The sequence below is a fragment of the Caloenas nicobarica genome, chromosome 1, assembly GCF_036013445.1.
Source record: "Caloenas nicobarica isolate bCalNic1 chromosome 1, bCalNic1.hap1, whole genome shotgun sequence".
NCBI lineage: Eukaryota > Metazoa > Chordata > Aves > Columbiformes > Columbidae > Caloenas > Caloenas nicobarica.
In genome coordinates, this window is record NC_088245.1 from 215,913,853 (window position 1) to 215,930,052 (window position 16,200).

A 16,200-nucleotide genomic window follows, 5' to 3' on the forward strand; every position below is an offset into this window, starting at 1 on the left:
CAAGCAGTGGCACAAGCCCATCACTGTGGTCCGGTTGGGGTGGTTCACATCTGTAGTCACATTTCAGCTTCTTTCCACAGGGTCCAAAGAGGCGTTATTCATTTTTAAGAATTCCTGAGTCCTGGGCAAGACTCACAGGCCCCTTTCAGCAGCAAACGAGCCGTCAGAGTGGTCTGATAACACCATGTGGAGCGGAGGCTGCTCAGTGCAGATAAATGTATCGTGCAGGTGGCCAGCGCTTGCTTTAGCTCCTCACCTACCGAGCAGACACACAGTCACACGCCCTCCATTCTAAGGAGATCTGAAGACTTTAGAAGTTGTCAATTTTCAATAAGACAGGGCTCAAAGAGCGAAATCCAATGTGTGCATCCCTAAATTCACAGGCAGATATTCCCACCATGCGAGTCAGCCCATACGGCTGAGCACAGACCTGACCAGAACAGCTGCACGCTCAGCTGGGGATGACAATAAGTGACCCCCACAGCCTCTTCATTTATTGCTTCTCCCGTCCTGTATGTAGTCCGCATTTCCTGGCAGACTCACATTGAAAATAAAACCCAAGTGACATCTGGGTCTATTATTAGCAATGCATTTGCCTCATCTGTGATAGCAGGCTCATTTTCAGCTCTGCAAAGCTGAACTTTAAAAAAATAAAAGATAATGATGCCTTTCTTCTGCATTTGAACCAGCAACATGAAAAAGCTCAGGGAGAGGGGGTAGAGAGCAGGAGGAATGTGAAGCTGGGACAAGCAGGACAACATCAAACACAGAGGCTTAGAGAAGAGCATTAACTGCATAATTTATATTTTTAAAAAGTTGTTAATAAATGCTGTTTTTCTGGACTCTGCAGAAAAGCAGACAGAGATGTGGGTTGTAGTGAAAAACCTTCGGTCCTGATCCCACTATTTTACCTGTTCGGGGTCTGGTTTTGCTGGTGCAGTTGCAGGAGCAGGACCATGGGATGGTTAACGATGGTCACAAATTGCAGAGGGAAAGGGGAAGGGAGAGGAAAGACAAGAGAGGCTGAAGTCGTTCCACCTCATTTTGTGCTGCTCTTTTGTATTGATTCCTTTTAATGGCTTCTTTTATACCCGCGGTAGCTCTTTAAACTCTTTAAATCCCATAGGATGAAAAGGAATAATAGCAGGCGATTCAGCCAGCTAATTGGTTTAGGGTCATATCGGACACTTGTACGCCTCTGGATGTGGAGAGTCCATAACAGCAATGACCTTTTACAGCCACTCTGGGCTGTAAATTCAGATATGAGCTTCATCCTGCTCCTACCCTGCTGGTCCTTTGGCTGTGCCCAGTCCAGCACTGGTGCCTTGGCTTAACCTGAAGGCCAGAGCTAAATCCTCACTAACACGGGTAGCCTGTAAAGGGTTTGCTCCAGAAAATGGTGCTTGGGGCAAAAGGGGACTTGAGGTAACTGTCCAGGTGAACCCCGAATTCAGGAGCAGAGCAAAGCCTTACACAAAGCTCACAGACCACGAGGAAACCAGCAGGGAGGCAGCTGCAAAGCCCTTCAGGATGCCGTCAGTGACGACTTCAGGGAAATGCACAGCAGTAGCAGGCTGGTCGCGATCACCATAACTTACACAGCTTGCCCTGGTTGGGACTGCGTGGTCACTAGCCTGAACATGAAAGCCAAGGAGAATTTCTGAAAATTATTTTTTTTCCCTTAGGAGGGAAAGGAAGAACAGGAAAGGCTGGGAATAGCGGAGGTGCGGGCACACCACAGTGGAGGTTCGAGCAGACTGGAGTTTTACAGCAAGCAGGCAGAGAGCTCGATGTTATTACCGCAAGGAGAGTTATCTAATTTATCTGTGGCTCATCGCCCGAGGCACTCTGCTTTCAACACAAAGACATTTCAAATTGTTTCTGCACCGTATCAATAAACTGAGGGAAAATATAGCTGCAGGTTAAATGAATGCCTCTCTGCCCCTAACTTGGATCTCCAAGTTCAGGATCCAGGTTTAACCCTTTGTACCCTTTAGGCTTGACTCCAAGAGATGCGGAGCACCCCTTGCTCTGACTGCTCCAGCCTCAATTTTGTGCCGCGTAATGACTTACTTATTATGCAAGCTTAGCTTACAGTTTTTTACTGCATTGCTTTAATTTTGTAGGAAATCTCCTGGGTCTGAAGTTTGGTCTCAGGCGATGCTGTCTGGAGGCTGGGGGCTGGTTGCAGCAGAAATGCACAGGGGACCTCCAGGAGGAGATGTGACCTGACCCTGTTTGTACATCCCTGTCCCTAAAGGAACTCACCAGGACGTGCCCAGCCCTAAAGCCAGGCTGGTGTCACAGGCCATGGCGGGGTCAGAGCTGAGGGAGGTGAAGGGATCAGGGGGACCAGGATGTTCAGGGAAAAACTAAAGGTTTAATTGAACAGCTTCCGAGTTATCCCTCAACACAAGAACATGGGCAAAAGCGAACTGCAAAAGCAATCCAGAAATAGGCAAAAGCAGGTTTTTATTCATGATGAGCTGTTTCCAACACAGTCTCATTTAAGGCAGAGGCTTTGCTGCTTGTTACTGAGTTGGTGTTCTCCCACCCCTCACCCTTGCTGGGGTTTTCTTCTGCTCAGCATGAGAAGGACACAGGCTCCTGGCAAGAGGGTCCAGCCACTGGTTTCCTGCCAGAACCTCTGCCCTGGGCTGCAAAGTGAGCCCAGGTGAGCTCGGGTCTGGAGGGGACACCCGGGTGGGACAGCTCGAGTGGGGGACACGGCCCACGCAGCACTTCCTAGGGTGCAGAGGACAAGAGCAATGGGGGTGATGGAGCTGGGGGGGTTTCCAGCTGTGACCAGGTGTGTGATGAGTCTCCATCACAGCACAGCGCACACTCTGGAGCACTGTGTGCAGGTCTGGGTGCCACGGTATGAAAAGGGTATAAAGCTACTGGAGAGGGTGCAGAGGAGGGACATGAAGTTGGTGAAGGGTTTGGAGGGGAAGCCGGATGAGGAGCGGCTGAAGTCCCTGGGTTTGTTCAGCTGGAGCAGAGGAGACCGAGGGCAGAGCTCATGGGGCTGCAGCTTCAGCAGGGGAGCAGGAGGGGCCGGGCTGAGCTCTTCTCTCTGTGACAGTGACAGAACCCAGGGAATGGCAGGAAGATGTGCCAGGGGAGGGTCAGTTGGACACGAGGAAAAGGTTCTTCACCCAGAGGTGCTGGACACTGGAACAGGCTCCCCAGGGAGGTGCCACGGCCCCAACCTGACAGTGTTCAAGAAGAGACTGGACAACGTCCTCAGACACACGGGGTGACCTGTGGGGTGTCCTGTGCAGGGACAGGGGTTGGGCTCCATGATCCCTGTTGTCCCCTTCCAGCTCAGGACATTCTATGATTGATTGTCTGCTGCTGCCCCGTCGCAGCTCCACTTCTCCCAGAGCAGGGCTCTGCCACGCTCCGCAGCGCTCGGGCTGGCGCAGCATCCCCAGCCGCAGCAACGGAGCACAACACCCAACTATCAGCCTGACAGGGGCTGGTTCGGACCCCACCACCCTGTGCCCAGCTCCCCCTCTATCGCCCCCGGGCAGCCCGCGGCCGCCCACGCCCTGCGAGCCCTGCGGCAGATAGCTCCTCGCCACCCTCGCTGCAACCCGAGATAAAAGCCAGCGCCCGGCCGCCCTCAAGGTGTGACAGCCTGTTTTCTGTGCCTGGATTTAGCAGAAATGGGCTGTGTTATTCGTGGGGCTGGGGTCGGGCTCTGCTATGTGCCAGCATACAGACTGCGGCACAGACAGACCCCCATCCACACACTGGCTGCCACCAACTGCTGGTCACACCGGTGTGCAGCCCTGGTATCTATGGGGAAAACTGAGTTTCTCTACCATTTTTTGCCTTAGGGCAGGGGAGAGGTGTCACAGCACGGGATTTGAGGGTCTTCATCACTGACTCGTGCCCAAAGGCAGGTTCACAGCAGAGCGAAGCGTGCACCAGCACAGCTCATCAGGAGGTGGTAGCTGGCTCTCGGTCACCGAGCCCCCTCCTCTGCTCCTCTAGTGAGATGGGGATCCCTAAATGTGTGTCCCTGGGGCCCCCAGGCACTGCTAGAGCAGGGGGTGAGCACCGAACAGAAGCAGGGGCGGAAAATCAGGCCCACAGACAAGATCCCGTCTGGAGTCTTCTGCCCATGCTGATGAAATAAGTGATTATAATGCCACAGGATCACACAGTGCTGTGAATGAGAGTGCTCTGGTTAGGGCACCCATAAAGGAAAAAAGCCCTCGAGCGCTGACACAGCCCTGTGTGACACTGTCCCTGTGCCCACACACTGAAACCCTGCAGTGCAGACACTTGTAATTCAGCTGAACCATGGCTAATTTTAGGCCAGACATGAGGAATTGTTGTCCCTGAGGGTGGTGAGAGCCTGTCCCAGGTTCTCAGAGAGGTGGTGGCTGAACCATCCCTGGAGACAACCCAGGCCAGGCTGGACGGGGCTCTGAGCAACCTGAGCTGGTGCAGATGTCCCTGCTCATGGCAGGGGGGGCACTGGGGGAGCTGGGGAGGGCCCTCCAACCCAAACCATCTGTGATTCTGTGATTCTATGATTCTAATCCAAAAGTCCTGATCCTTGGTGGTTTGCAGTGTCCCCGCAGTCACAAATGGTGTCCTGGCGACTTTGCCCCCCTGTGTCTCTGCACTCTGACAGGTCAGTGGGAAATTCCTCCGGATTCAGTGTTTTTGCAAATGTAGCTCTGCTGGTGCCTGTCCCAACTCACAGGTGTTAATTCAGGAGAGCAGAAAGTGGCCAAAAAGGCCCGTTGCCCAGGGCTGGACCTTAGGTCCATTACAGGCTCAGGAAGGGAAGAGCCACAGAGGCTTTTCAGTACTTCAGTGCTTAAAAGGGGCTGATAAGAAAGATGGGGACAGACTTTTGAGCAGGGCCTGTTGTGACAGGACAAGGGATGATGGTTTTAAACTAAAGGAGGGAGATTCAGGCCGTTCATGAGGAAGTACGGTATGGAGAGCAGGGTCGCCTGCACACATTTCAACCCCAGAGACTGCAGAGTAAGAGCAAACACCCTTGCTTTCAACCCAACAGGGCTCCAGCATCCTCTCTTCTAAGCAGCAGTTGAGCTCCAAGGATGTAGCCAGTCCTCCCAGCACTACACCTGTGCAGGTCTGGCTGGCTCTGCTTGTCAATGCTTTGCTGAAGGCTCCTTTAACCACAGACCCCCCCAAAAAAAGCCCCCAGCACTGGATGGGAGCCACAAGAGCTGTGTCTCAGACCCTACAGTCCCAGAGCTTTTGCTAATGAAAGGCGCCCCTGTGAGCAAGGAAGGCTCCTGTGGGACCAGAAAGGGACATTGCTGAGCTGGGACAGGGACTTTCCTCCTCCTGTCTGTGGCACAGGACCAGCTGTGTCAGGAACACATTTTCGGTGTGAGTTATAGACTCATAGAATCATTTTGGTTTGAATAGTTGAAGATGTCCCTGCTCATGGCAGGGGGCGTGGAGTAGGTGACCTTTGAAGGTCCCTTCCAACCCAAACTATTCTATGATTCTATGATTCTGTGACCTTTAAGATAATCAAGTCCAACTATTAACCTGAAACCACCTGTTATGTTCCCCTGACACCTTTCAAGCAGTTAAAGCTGGCAACAGACAGAGCCAGAATCGTTTCTGTGTTGGGATTTGATTTTAGGAAGGCAGAAAGGGAGAACTGACCCCAACGTGGCACCTGATACTTATTCAAGTAGCAAAAGCGGCTCTGAAATGGGATGGCACCTGGGGCGATTGCCTTGCAGCTGACGAGCAGCTGTTTGAGGGATGCTGTACCATGTGGTGGATGCCCCATCCCTGGAGACATCCCAGGCCAGGCTGGACGGGGCTCTGAGCAACCTGAGCTGGTGCAGATGTCCCTGCTCATGGCAGGGAGGTAATTGTGCAAGCTGTGAAGGTCTCTTCAACCCAAACCATTCTGTAATTCTATGTACCCCTCACAAGGCAAAGCAGCCCCTGCCCTGAATGATGCACCGAACGCCGCGTGTGCGGCAGCCCTTGGCAGACCCTCCCTCCAGCTGTCCCACCGGAGGCCCTGGTGTTTGGCAGCTCATCCCAGCACCTCTGTGGTCCCAGGACTTGTGAGTAAACCAGGGACCGGCATGAAGGTCATTACTAATTTTGCTCTGGTCCCCCCCGCACCAAGCCATCATCCCAGCATCACAGAACCACAGAATCACAGAATGTCAGGGATTGGAAGGGACCTCGGAAGCTCATCCAGCCCAATCCCCCGCCGGAGCAGGAACACCCAGCTGAGGTTACACAGAAGGTGTCCAGGCGGGTTGGAATGTCTGCAGAGAAGGAGACTCCACAACCTCCCTGGGCAGCCTGGGCCAGGCTCTGGCACCCTCACCAGGAAGAAGTTTCTTCTCAAATCTAAATGGAACCTCTTGTGTTCCAGCTTGAACCCGTTACCCCTTGTCTTACTGTTGGTTGTCACTGAGAAGAGCCTGGAGCCTGCAGCAGGCAGAGCCGCTTTCTCCCAGGGAACTCCAAGTGTCAGCATCTCTGCGGGGCTGAAACCCAGGTCAAGGCATGTCCCACAGACCCTGTCTCACCCCAGCCCAGGAAGACACTTTATTTTGGGGCTCCTCTTTGGACACCCAGGCAGAGATGCAGCTCTGACACCAGCATCACCTGCCCAGCAGAACCAGACGGGGCTCTCACTCACATGCCCAGGACTCAAAACCCATTTTCTGCGGTGGGATGTCTTAGCTATTTCTGCCGTAGTGCTGTGGTGGGCTCCCCCACCATAAATCGGGCACACCAGGAGGATGCTGAGTCACGGCAGCCGCTCCCAGCGCGGGGCTGCGCTGCGGCGATAACTCGGGCGGCGCAAACAGCAGCTGGGCTGCACGGAGATAAGGCAGCGCTTGGCGAGGAGCAGCGTCCGTCTTTCTGCTGTGTCAGAATTCTGACGCGGCAGAAAACATTTCTGCTGAGGCACTGTGCCAAACAGCTGAAAAATATTTAGGAATTTTTTATTTTCTTGCCAGAACCGGGGGATGCGGGCTGCCCGCCCCTGCGGCAGTGTGGTTTTCATGACTGCCCACCATCTCTAAAAGAGAGGAGATTTGGGTTACTCACGAGGAAGAAATTGTTGCCCTGAGGGTGGTGAGAGCCTGGCCCAGGTTCCCAGAGAGGTGGTGGCTGAACCATCCCTGGAGACATCCCAGGCCAGGCTGGACGGGGCTCTGAGCAACCTGAGCTGGTGCAGATGTCCCTGCTCATGGCAGGGGGGCACTGGGGGGCTGGGGAGGTCCCTTCAGCACAAACCATCCTGTGATTCTGTGATCTCTGAGGCAGACCCCACAACAGGAACAGATGCCTCCTGTTCCTCAGGGGATGGTGGGACAGGTCTTGATCATCAGCCCCTCTTCTCCATCCTCCCCTCTCACCCCATTGCAAGTCTGTGTGCTGGCAGCAGGAAGTGAAATGTTCCAGCGGCTTTTGAAACCTTTCCTTATTCCCTAGGAGAGGAAAGCACCCCACCTTGCCCCCCCTCCCAGAGAAAGGCTCTCAGGGGATCAACAGGCTCGCCTGCTTCCTGCTGCACTGGCTGGCAGGCAGAGCTCCTTGCAGGGAAACGGAGGCACCGAGCAGGACAGCTGCACCCGAAGTGTCACAAAATGCTCGTGGCAGGGCAGGATCTCCCTCGAGAAAGTGGGATGTTTTCTGTACTGTGTCCCGCTCCTACACCAGGGATACAGGAGGACAGAACCTTCCTCAGCCAGGCTTTCATAGCGTCATAGAGTCATTTTGGTTGGAAAAGCCCCTCAAGATCATGGAGTCCAACCATAACCCACCCCTGGCACTGCCCCATGTCCTGAGAACCTCATGTCCGCCTGTCCAACCCTCCAGGGATGGTGACTCCAGCACTGCCCTGGGCAGCCTGTTCCAATGCCCCACAGCCCTTTGGGGAAGAAATTGTTCCCCACATCCAACCTCAACCTCCCCTGGCGCAACTTGAGGCCGTTTCCTCTGGTCCTTTCGTTCACATTCATGCTGGCAGTCGATGCCAGGGCTGTTTGGTGTTTGTGTGATGCCTTTGCGACGGCACCAAACTTGATTCGTGCAGCGGACGCTGAGCCTGGGGCAGCTCCTGCGTGTGCTGTAAAACCGGGCTCTATCCCTGGGACTAAGGAGCTTTTGGGCAAATGTGGCTTAGCGTGATTCATAGCACAGAACATTTATGTCCAGCAGCATTAAGCTGTCCAGGCTGAGCTCCGGTGAATCATAAAGCACAGAATTCACCTGGGATCTCCTGTCATCCCAGGCGTTGTTGTTTCACACAAACCCCTTCCAAACAGGCGCACGGGATTCAGAGGCACCATTACTGCCCTGGGAAGCGGCTTTTTATTCATGTTTAAAATGTGACACTCCCTGGGGCAACCCCTGTGCCGGTTCATTTGGAGGGGGAGCAATAGACCTTCTGGGTAATGCAAATGAAAGCAAACCCTCTTTTTTCCAGGCAGGGAAACCAAGGCATGGATTTAAGGAAGGAAGGGGGAAAGAAAAATGCCCTCCCTGGAGACATCCCAGGCCAGGCTGGACGGGGCTCTGAGCAACCTGAGCTGGTGCAGATGTCCCTGCTCATGGCAGGGGGGCACTGGGGGAGCTTTGGTGGTCCGTTCAACCCAAAATATCCTACAATTCTGTGAAAAAATAGGCTGGCCAAGCCTCCCTGCAAGAGTGACTAGGGCAGAGCGGGTTTGTTCTCCGCCGGGACCCCCATCATGAGCCCCCCATGGCACCGTCAGAGTCGTGTGTGTGGCTTTGCCAGGGAAAGGTGCAACGCGGTTGTGGGGATGTGGCAACAGCACAGAACCCACAGCCACAGACCCATGTGGGTCCAGGGGCAGGTGCGATTGCAGACCAGGGCAAACCCGCTGCTGTGGGAGGGCTCCTGCTCCCCCTGGTGTCGGTGGAACCCCACGGCGTACTGACACCAAATCAGGGCAGGATGGGGCGAGAAGGGAAACTGAGGCACAGCCCAGACACCCAGTTGTGCTGCCAGCCCGTGAGCACGGGGCAGGGCGATGCCATGTGGGACCAGGGCTCCCTCCAGACCACCAATGACTGGGGTTTCCAGAGGAGGTGCTGGGATTTGGATGCCCCAAGCCGTTCCCAAGTCTGGGTGCTGGTTTTCCAGCTGGGCTGTGTTTGGTGTGGACCGCTGTTAGACTGGGGCTGGCTCCCAAGCTGGTCTCAGAAGCACCACCCGGGTTTGATTTCTCACGCGATGAAGGGCAGAGGAGCACTGAGCAGAACTGGAGAGAAATGAGCTGCCCCCACATCCTCCAAGGCTTGATTGACCCCCTTCGTTTGCAGAGGTGTTACCAGTCCAGCAGCATGGTTGTTCCCGGATGCTTTGCACTCTCATTTGCACACCAGAGAGAGGTGTGAAAGCACTTTGCACTGCCTGCTCCAACTCACCCGCTGCAGGTTTCCAGCCCAAGGGGTCAAACCTCTCATGGTGACAAACCAGAGTCAGAAACCATCCATGGAGGCAGGGAGGGGAGAGCCTTGAAATGGGCTTGTTGCTCCCTGTGTACCTTGCAGACCGTCTGGCTGGGGCTGAATTTTGCTCCTGAGCTGACCTTGCTGATAAAAAAAAATGGACCTCAGGCATCAGGGATGTGCCGGGGAAGGCTTAGGTTGGACATGAGGAAAAGGTTCTTCACCCAGAGGTGCTGGACACTGGAACAGGCTCCCCAGGGAGGTGTCCCGGCCCCAACCTGACAGTGTTCAAGAAGAGACTGGACAACGTCCTCAGACACACGGTGTGACCTGTGGGGTGTCCTGTGCAGGGACAGGAGTTGGGCTCCATGATCCTGTGGGTCCTTCCAGCTCAGGACACTCCGTGATTCTATGATTCTATAAACTATTCTGTGATTCTATGTTTTGCTTATCTCCATTCACTTTGAAAACTCCTGGGCTGCCACCCCAGGCAGGACGCACCATGATCGGTCTCATGGTTTTGTGGAGCCCAAGCCCAGAGCTCAGAGCTGCTGTGGCAGCCACCTTGAGCCTGATTTGTTCCTCCTGGTCAGCCGGGTGTTGTGACAGCTGTGGTAACAAACCTTCATCGAAATGACTGCACAAACGCAAATGGTTTAGACATTTGAGTTAACGTTTCCCTAATGCAATTCCTCTTTGCAATAAAAATGCATTTACCATATCCCTGGGCACACTATTTCTTCATTAGTGTTTTACCAGGCCCCAAAGCACGCAGTAATAAATGTAACTTTAGATACTGAAATCTGACCATCTTCATGCACTCTGAGGCTCTTGAGCTACATTGTTCAGCACTAATATTCCATTTCTCCCCCTCACCAACAATGGCCATTAAAACATTTTGTTCCCATCATATCCTCTGGTAGGACAAAATCCTCCCCAGGTGTTTATTTTATTATTACGTTGTTTTCAAAACCCTTTATCCATCAGTGCACCAAGTGCTGCGGTACAATCCATTCCAAGATTTAGGATGAACCTTCTGCCTCTCACTGACACCTTTCTGAGGGCTGAGAGGGGATTTAAATCATACCTAGACATGCTGCTGACCTTCTGAATTAAATCATAGAATCACAGAATGGTTTGTGTTGAAGGACCTTCCCAGCTCCCCCAGTGCCCCCCCTGCCATGAGCAGGGACATCTGCACCAGCTCAGGTTGCTCAGAGCCCCGTCCAGCCTGGCCTGGGATGTCTCCAGGGATGGTTCAGCCACCACCTCTCTGGGAACCTGGGACAGGCTCTCACCACCCTCATGAGGAAGAAGGTGCAATTGCAACACTGCAAGAGTGTCTGCCGCCATATGATAAGGGCAGAGCAAGAGGTCTGTGCAGGGAAAACCCACAGAGAGCTGATGGGCATGGAGGTAGATGTCCCAGAGCATGTCTTCTGGTCCAGATGAACTCAGTGTGTCATCCATGGCCAACAGGTTGAGGAAGGGGATTCTGCCCCTCTGCCCCGCTCTGTGAGCCCCCCCTGCAGTGCTGGGCCAGCTCTGGGTCCTCAGCACAGGACACACATGGAGCTGCTGGAGAGGGGCCAGAGGAGCCCCAGAAATGACCCGAGGCTGGAACAGCTCTGCTGGGAGGACAGGCTGAGAGAGCTGGGCTGTTCAGCTGGAGAAGAGAAGCTCCGGGGAGACCTTGGTGCGGCCTTTCCGGACTTAAAAGGGGCTGACAAGAAAGATGGGGACAGACATTTGAGCAGGGCCTGTTGTGACAAGACAAGCGGTGATGGTTTAAGCTAAAGGAGGGAGATTCAGGCCGGACATGAGGAAGAAATTGTTGCTCCTGAGGGTGGTGAGAGCCTGTCCCAGGTTCCCAGAGAGGTGGTGGCTGAACCATCCCTGGAGACATCCCAGGCCAGGCTGGATGGGGCTCTGAGCAACCTGAGCTGGTGCAGATGTCCCTGCCCATGGCAGGGGGGGCACTGGGGGGGCTGGGAAGGGCCCTTCAACACAAACCATTCTGTGATTCTCTGCCCAGTGCAGGATACAGTCACTTCTCTTGTCTTCCTGGTCATACTAGTGCTGATATGAGCCAGGATGCTGGTGGCCTTCTTGGCCACCTGAGCACACGCTGGCTTTAGGGTTCATCTACCCATCACCCTGCCACAGAGCAGGACCTCCTTCACCCAAACCATGCCTGGCCTGACTCCCTGGGGAGGGGGAGTCTGCAGGGAGGAAGAGGAGCAGGAGGAGGAGGAGAGACCTCTGGGGGGGTCTCCAGGGTGCATCCCCTGCCACCATCCACAGGCACCGATGGCGTGGTGCAGAGCTGTGTGTCATGCCAGGGGGGACCTGGTGCCGTGGGCGTTAACGCATCTGCTTGAGCGCTGAGCAGCCAAGAGCCCTCCTGCTCCCTCTCCCGGGGGGGATTGCTCAGGGTTTTCTATAAATCCTCTGCTTCTGTGAGCCCTGACAGTCAGGAACAGGCTGGCTCCTTGCAGTGGAGCTGGTGGGAAGCTCAGGGTGGTCACAGTGGTCAGCTGAGTGGCTCTTTGCTCTGCCGTGGAAGATCTCACCATCCCGCTGACCAGGGCTCCTCAAACAGCCCTGCCACCATCCTATCATTTCATCTCACTTCAACTGCACGAGGTGAGTGTTGCTGCAAGGAGCTGTGCTCTGTCCCCTTTCCAGGGGGCTGGCACGGATGGGAGACCACTCAGAGCCCCCAAGCTCTCCTGTTTCCCTGCTTGCAAAGGGGAATACGCAGCCCTACATCTGCTCAGAGAACCACTGGAGCAGGGGCAGCCCATTTTCCACTCAGCTTCGTGAGGACACTTGTTCTCAGTGAAACCCTGAGGTGCATCTGTTGAATTTGTTGGTTTTTGGAGTACATAAAACTGTGAGAGTTAAAATGGGTCATCACTTAGAGAAGGAACTGAAAGCATCCACCCTTCTTTTGTGCTCCCCGTGGCAGGCTGACATGTGAGAGCTCAGGAATGACCTGATCTCAAACTGGGGGGGGTCTGTGTTCTGCCAGCCCAGTCCCAGCTCTCACTCTGTTTAAAACAGTGATGCTCCCTCGCTCCAGTGCACGCTGTGGGGAGACCGTGCTGTTTTATTGCATAAAAGATGGGTGAGACAAGGGAGTTTCCCGGTTCTTTATGCACGCAACTGCTGCAGCATCCATCCAGCACAGCGTGTGTGAAGCACAGTCAGAGCTCTGGAGGAAGAACAAGTCATACCAGAAATTTAGGGCAATTAAAACCAACCTCTGATAGTTTCTGTACTCTCAGGGTGGAGACTGAACTGGGAACTATGGCTGCTTTAACTGGTCCTTTCAGATGTTTGCGCCTGAAGATAACTTTCTCCCGTATCTCCTCCTCCTTCCCCTCCATGTAACGCGGGGGATGATCTTTGATAAGCTCCTCTTGTGGACTAGAGAAAACTCCCACACGTTAAAGCCTGAAGCTTTGTGCAAGCCTGGGTTAATCCACATAACTTGTTCTCTCTTTGCTATTATCAAGGGTGCTGCATTGGGCCAAAAACCTGTGTGCTGAGACAGGGAAGGGCAAAGAGAGATGCTGCGGGTTAGAAGCCTTGTGAATTTGAGGAAGAAGTGACAATATTTCTGCAATTTGCTGAGTAGATAGATTAGACACTTTTAAACGTAATAGTTTACAGTTATTTAAGTTGTTTCCAAAACTTTTCCAGACCTACAGGTGGGTATTCCAGATAAGGCACACAGAGAAGCCTGCAAGCAACGTGGGGAGAGGACTCTGGAGGTTACAGCCCTCGAGTCCTGTCCCCGTCCTTCCTGGCAGCAGGAGTTTACAGAAATAAAACTTTCTGTACAAGCAGTTCCACCTCTCCTCCCTGTATTTCTAATGGGAGGATGTCCAGAGACATCCTGCTTTGATACGGTGTCCCTGTAATTTCCAGCTTACATTTATCTGTGTACAATTTACACATGTTGTTTTGTGAGTAATCACTATCCTTCAGCTTAAGTATATCTTTTTTTGCTCCATGTGTTTGTAGCTGGCCTGTGTTTTGATGGTCTAAAAGGGCCTGGCTCTCCTGGTCTCCGCTCCTAAGAAAGTTGCTCTATTTCCACAGGCAGACCAGTATCTCATCCATTATCACCTCCGCTTCTTTCACCAGAGATTCACAGCAAAAGCACAGAATTCAAGATCAGAGCTCACCACAGCCCTCTCTAATTGCAGTGTCACTCCCCTCTTGATTTGCATCTACACAGGTACTCACAGGTTTGTTTTTTTTTCCCTAACTGTTCATTCCCCTGCAGTACCAGGCAGCCAGAACTAGCATCTGCCTATGCTGGTCATGCACCACACGTGCTCTGTGCCTGTGCGCATTTCTGTGCATGCAGGGGAGGTGAGCACGCTGTGAGTGCCCAGTACGGCTCCTGTACCCTCTGCTGGAGCACGGCTCTGGTGGTGCCTCTGACCCAGGGCTTCACACTGAAGTAGGGGAAAGGGACCTGGGGGTCCTGGGGACAGCAGGGTGACCATGAGCCAGCACTGGGCCCTTGTGGCCAGGAAGGGCAATGGGACCTGGGGGGGATTAGAAGGGGGTGGTCAGTAGGTCAGAGAGGTTCTCCTGCCCCTCTGCTCTGCCCTGGTGCGGCCGCATCTGGAATATTGTGTCCAGTGCTGGGCCCCTCAGCTCCAGAAGGACAGGGAATTGCTGGAGAGTCCAGCGCAGCCACGAAGATGCTGCAGGGAGTGGAGCATCTCCCGTGTGAGGAAAGGCTGAGGAGCTGGGGCTCTGGAGCTGGAGAAGAGGAGACTGAGGGGTGACTCATTCATGGGGATCAATATGGAAAGGGGGAGTGTCAGGAGGATGGAGCCAGGCTCTTCTGGGTGACAACCAGTGATAGGACAAGGGGCAATGGGTGCAAACTGGAACACAGGAGGTTCCGCTTGAATATGAGAAGAAACTTCTTCCCAGTGAGGGTGCCAGAGCCTGGCCCAGGCTGCCCAGGGAGGCTGTGGAGTCTCCTTCTCTGCAGACATTCCAACCCGCCTGGACACCTTCCTGTGTAACCTCATCTGGGTGTTCCTGCTCTGGCGGGGGATTGGGCTGGATGAGCTTTCGAGGTCCCTTCCAACCCTTGACATGCTGTGATTCTGGGATTCTGTGACTCCTGGACTATCCTTGTTTCTTTCTGCCTGCGTGTGTTTGTGACCCTGCTGGCTTTCGTTTCAGGGCAGCTGTTCAGGGCTGAGATGGAGCATCCTTGTTTCATCCCAACCAGGAACGACAGCGGCCAGACCAGGACCTTACCATTCTTTTTTGGGTGGCTTTCCAGCATGGGGAACCACTCAGATGTGGTCTGTTGTTCCCCTCTGCTCTACGTACCTCCTGGCACTGCTGGGGAACTCGACTGTCCTTTCCATTGCGAGGGCAGAGCAGAGCTTCCATGCACCCATGTGTCTGCTCCTTGCTGTGCTGGCTGTGGCCAACCTGGGCTTGTCCACGTCCACATTCCCCACCATGCTGAGGGTGCTGTGGCTGGAGGCCAGAGAGATCAGCTTTGGCACCTGCCTTGCCCAAGTGTTCTTCATTCACTCCTTCACAGACACTGAATCTGCTGTCATTGTGGAGATGGCCTTTGATTGCTATGTGGCCATCTGCCACCCCCTGCAATATTCCTCCATCCTCACCAGCTCGGTGACCACCAAGACATGTGTGGCAATTGTCCTGAGGACCGACGTTGTTCAGCTCTCACTCCCAATCCTCCTGGCCTGGCTGTGTTTCACAAACTCTCCTCTCCCTACTGTTTGCATCCAGACACCATCAAACACGCAGTCTCAGATACGAGGATTAACAGTGCCTATGGCCTTTTTGTGCTGCCCTCCACATTGGATTTGGACTTGCTCTTTGTCCTCCTGTCCTATCTCCTCATCCTTAAGACCATCCTGAATGTTGCCACTTGGAGGGAGCTTCTCAAAGCCCCCAACACCTGCATCTCGCACATCTGTGCTGTCTTGCTCTTCTTTATCTCCATGATCTGCCTGTCCATGATGCACCGCTTTGGCAAACATGTGTCCCCCCAGGCCTATGTTTTCACAGCCAACCTCCATTTCTTTGTCCCACCCATCCTGAATCTCATCGTTTATAGTGTGAAAACCAAAACAATACAGAGACAGATACTGAAGATGCTCTGCCAAAGAGGGGTCTGCAAGTCCAGGGTTGCGGTTTGCCAGTAAATCCAATATGATGGTCACTGCCAACTGTCTTAGACAAGGTTCAACCTCCAAGAAGACCAGTCAGGAGAGGGGAACATGCCAAACTTTTGCCGATGTAAGGATATGGGGAAAGTAAGGATATAAGGAAGGTAAAAGGTATATGGAAAGCAAAGGATACGTAGATACCTGCAATGTAAGAACCATGGTTTGTAAGAACATCTGGTTAATGACTCTTCAATGTATAAACAGAGGCCAAAGACAGGAAAAATAAGAAATCATACCTAGATATGCAAACCCAAGATCCCAGGAGACAACAGAGAAAATAACATGGACCACAACCTTCACGTCAGTGATTGGGGCGTGGCTCAAGCAGAACTGCTGAGAAGGCGGAAAGAAAATGATCATGGGGAAGAGCGGACTTAGTGCTGGATATTTGATGGGGCTTGTGTAAAATTTTATATGGGATGTGCAAAATGTATTATGGGATGTTTATAAGAAGGACCAAAGGCAAAGGAAAGGAGGGATCTAGGTG

The 16,200-nt window shown here is 53.5% G+C and overlaps 1 protein-coding gene across 1 annotated transcript; it reads left to right on the forward strand.

The window, feature by feature from the left end:
* Positions 1 to 14,805: 14,805 nt before the first annotated feature.
* Positions 14,806 to 15,689, forward strand: LOC135995975 (olfactory receptor 51L1-like). Its single transcript, XM_065647665.1, is given in 2 exon segments — positions 14,806 to 15,220; positions 15,223 to 15,689. Coding segments are annotated over 2 exon segments (882 nt in total).
* Positions 15,690 to 16,200: the final 511 nt, after the last annotated feature.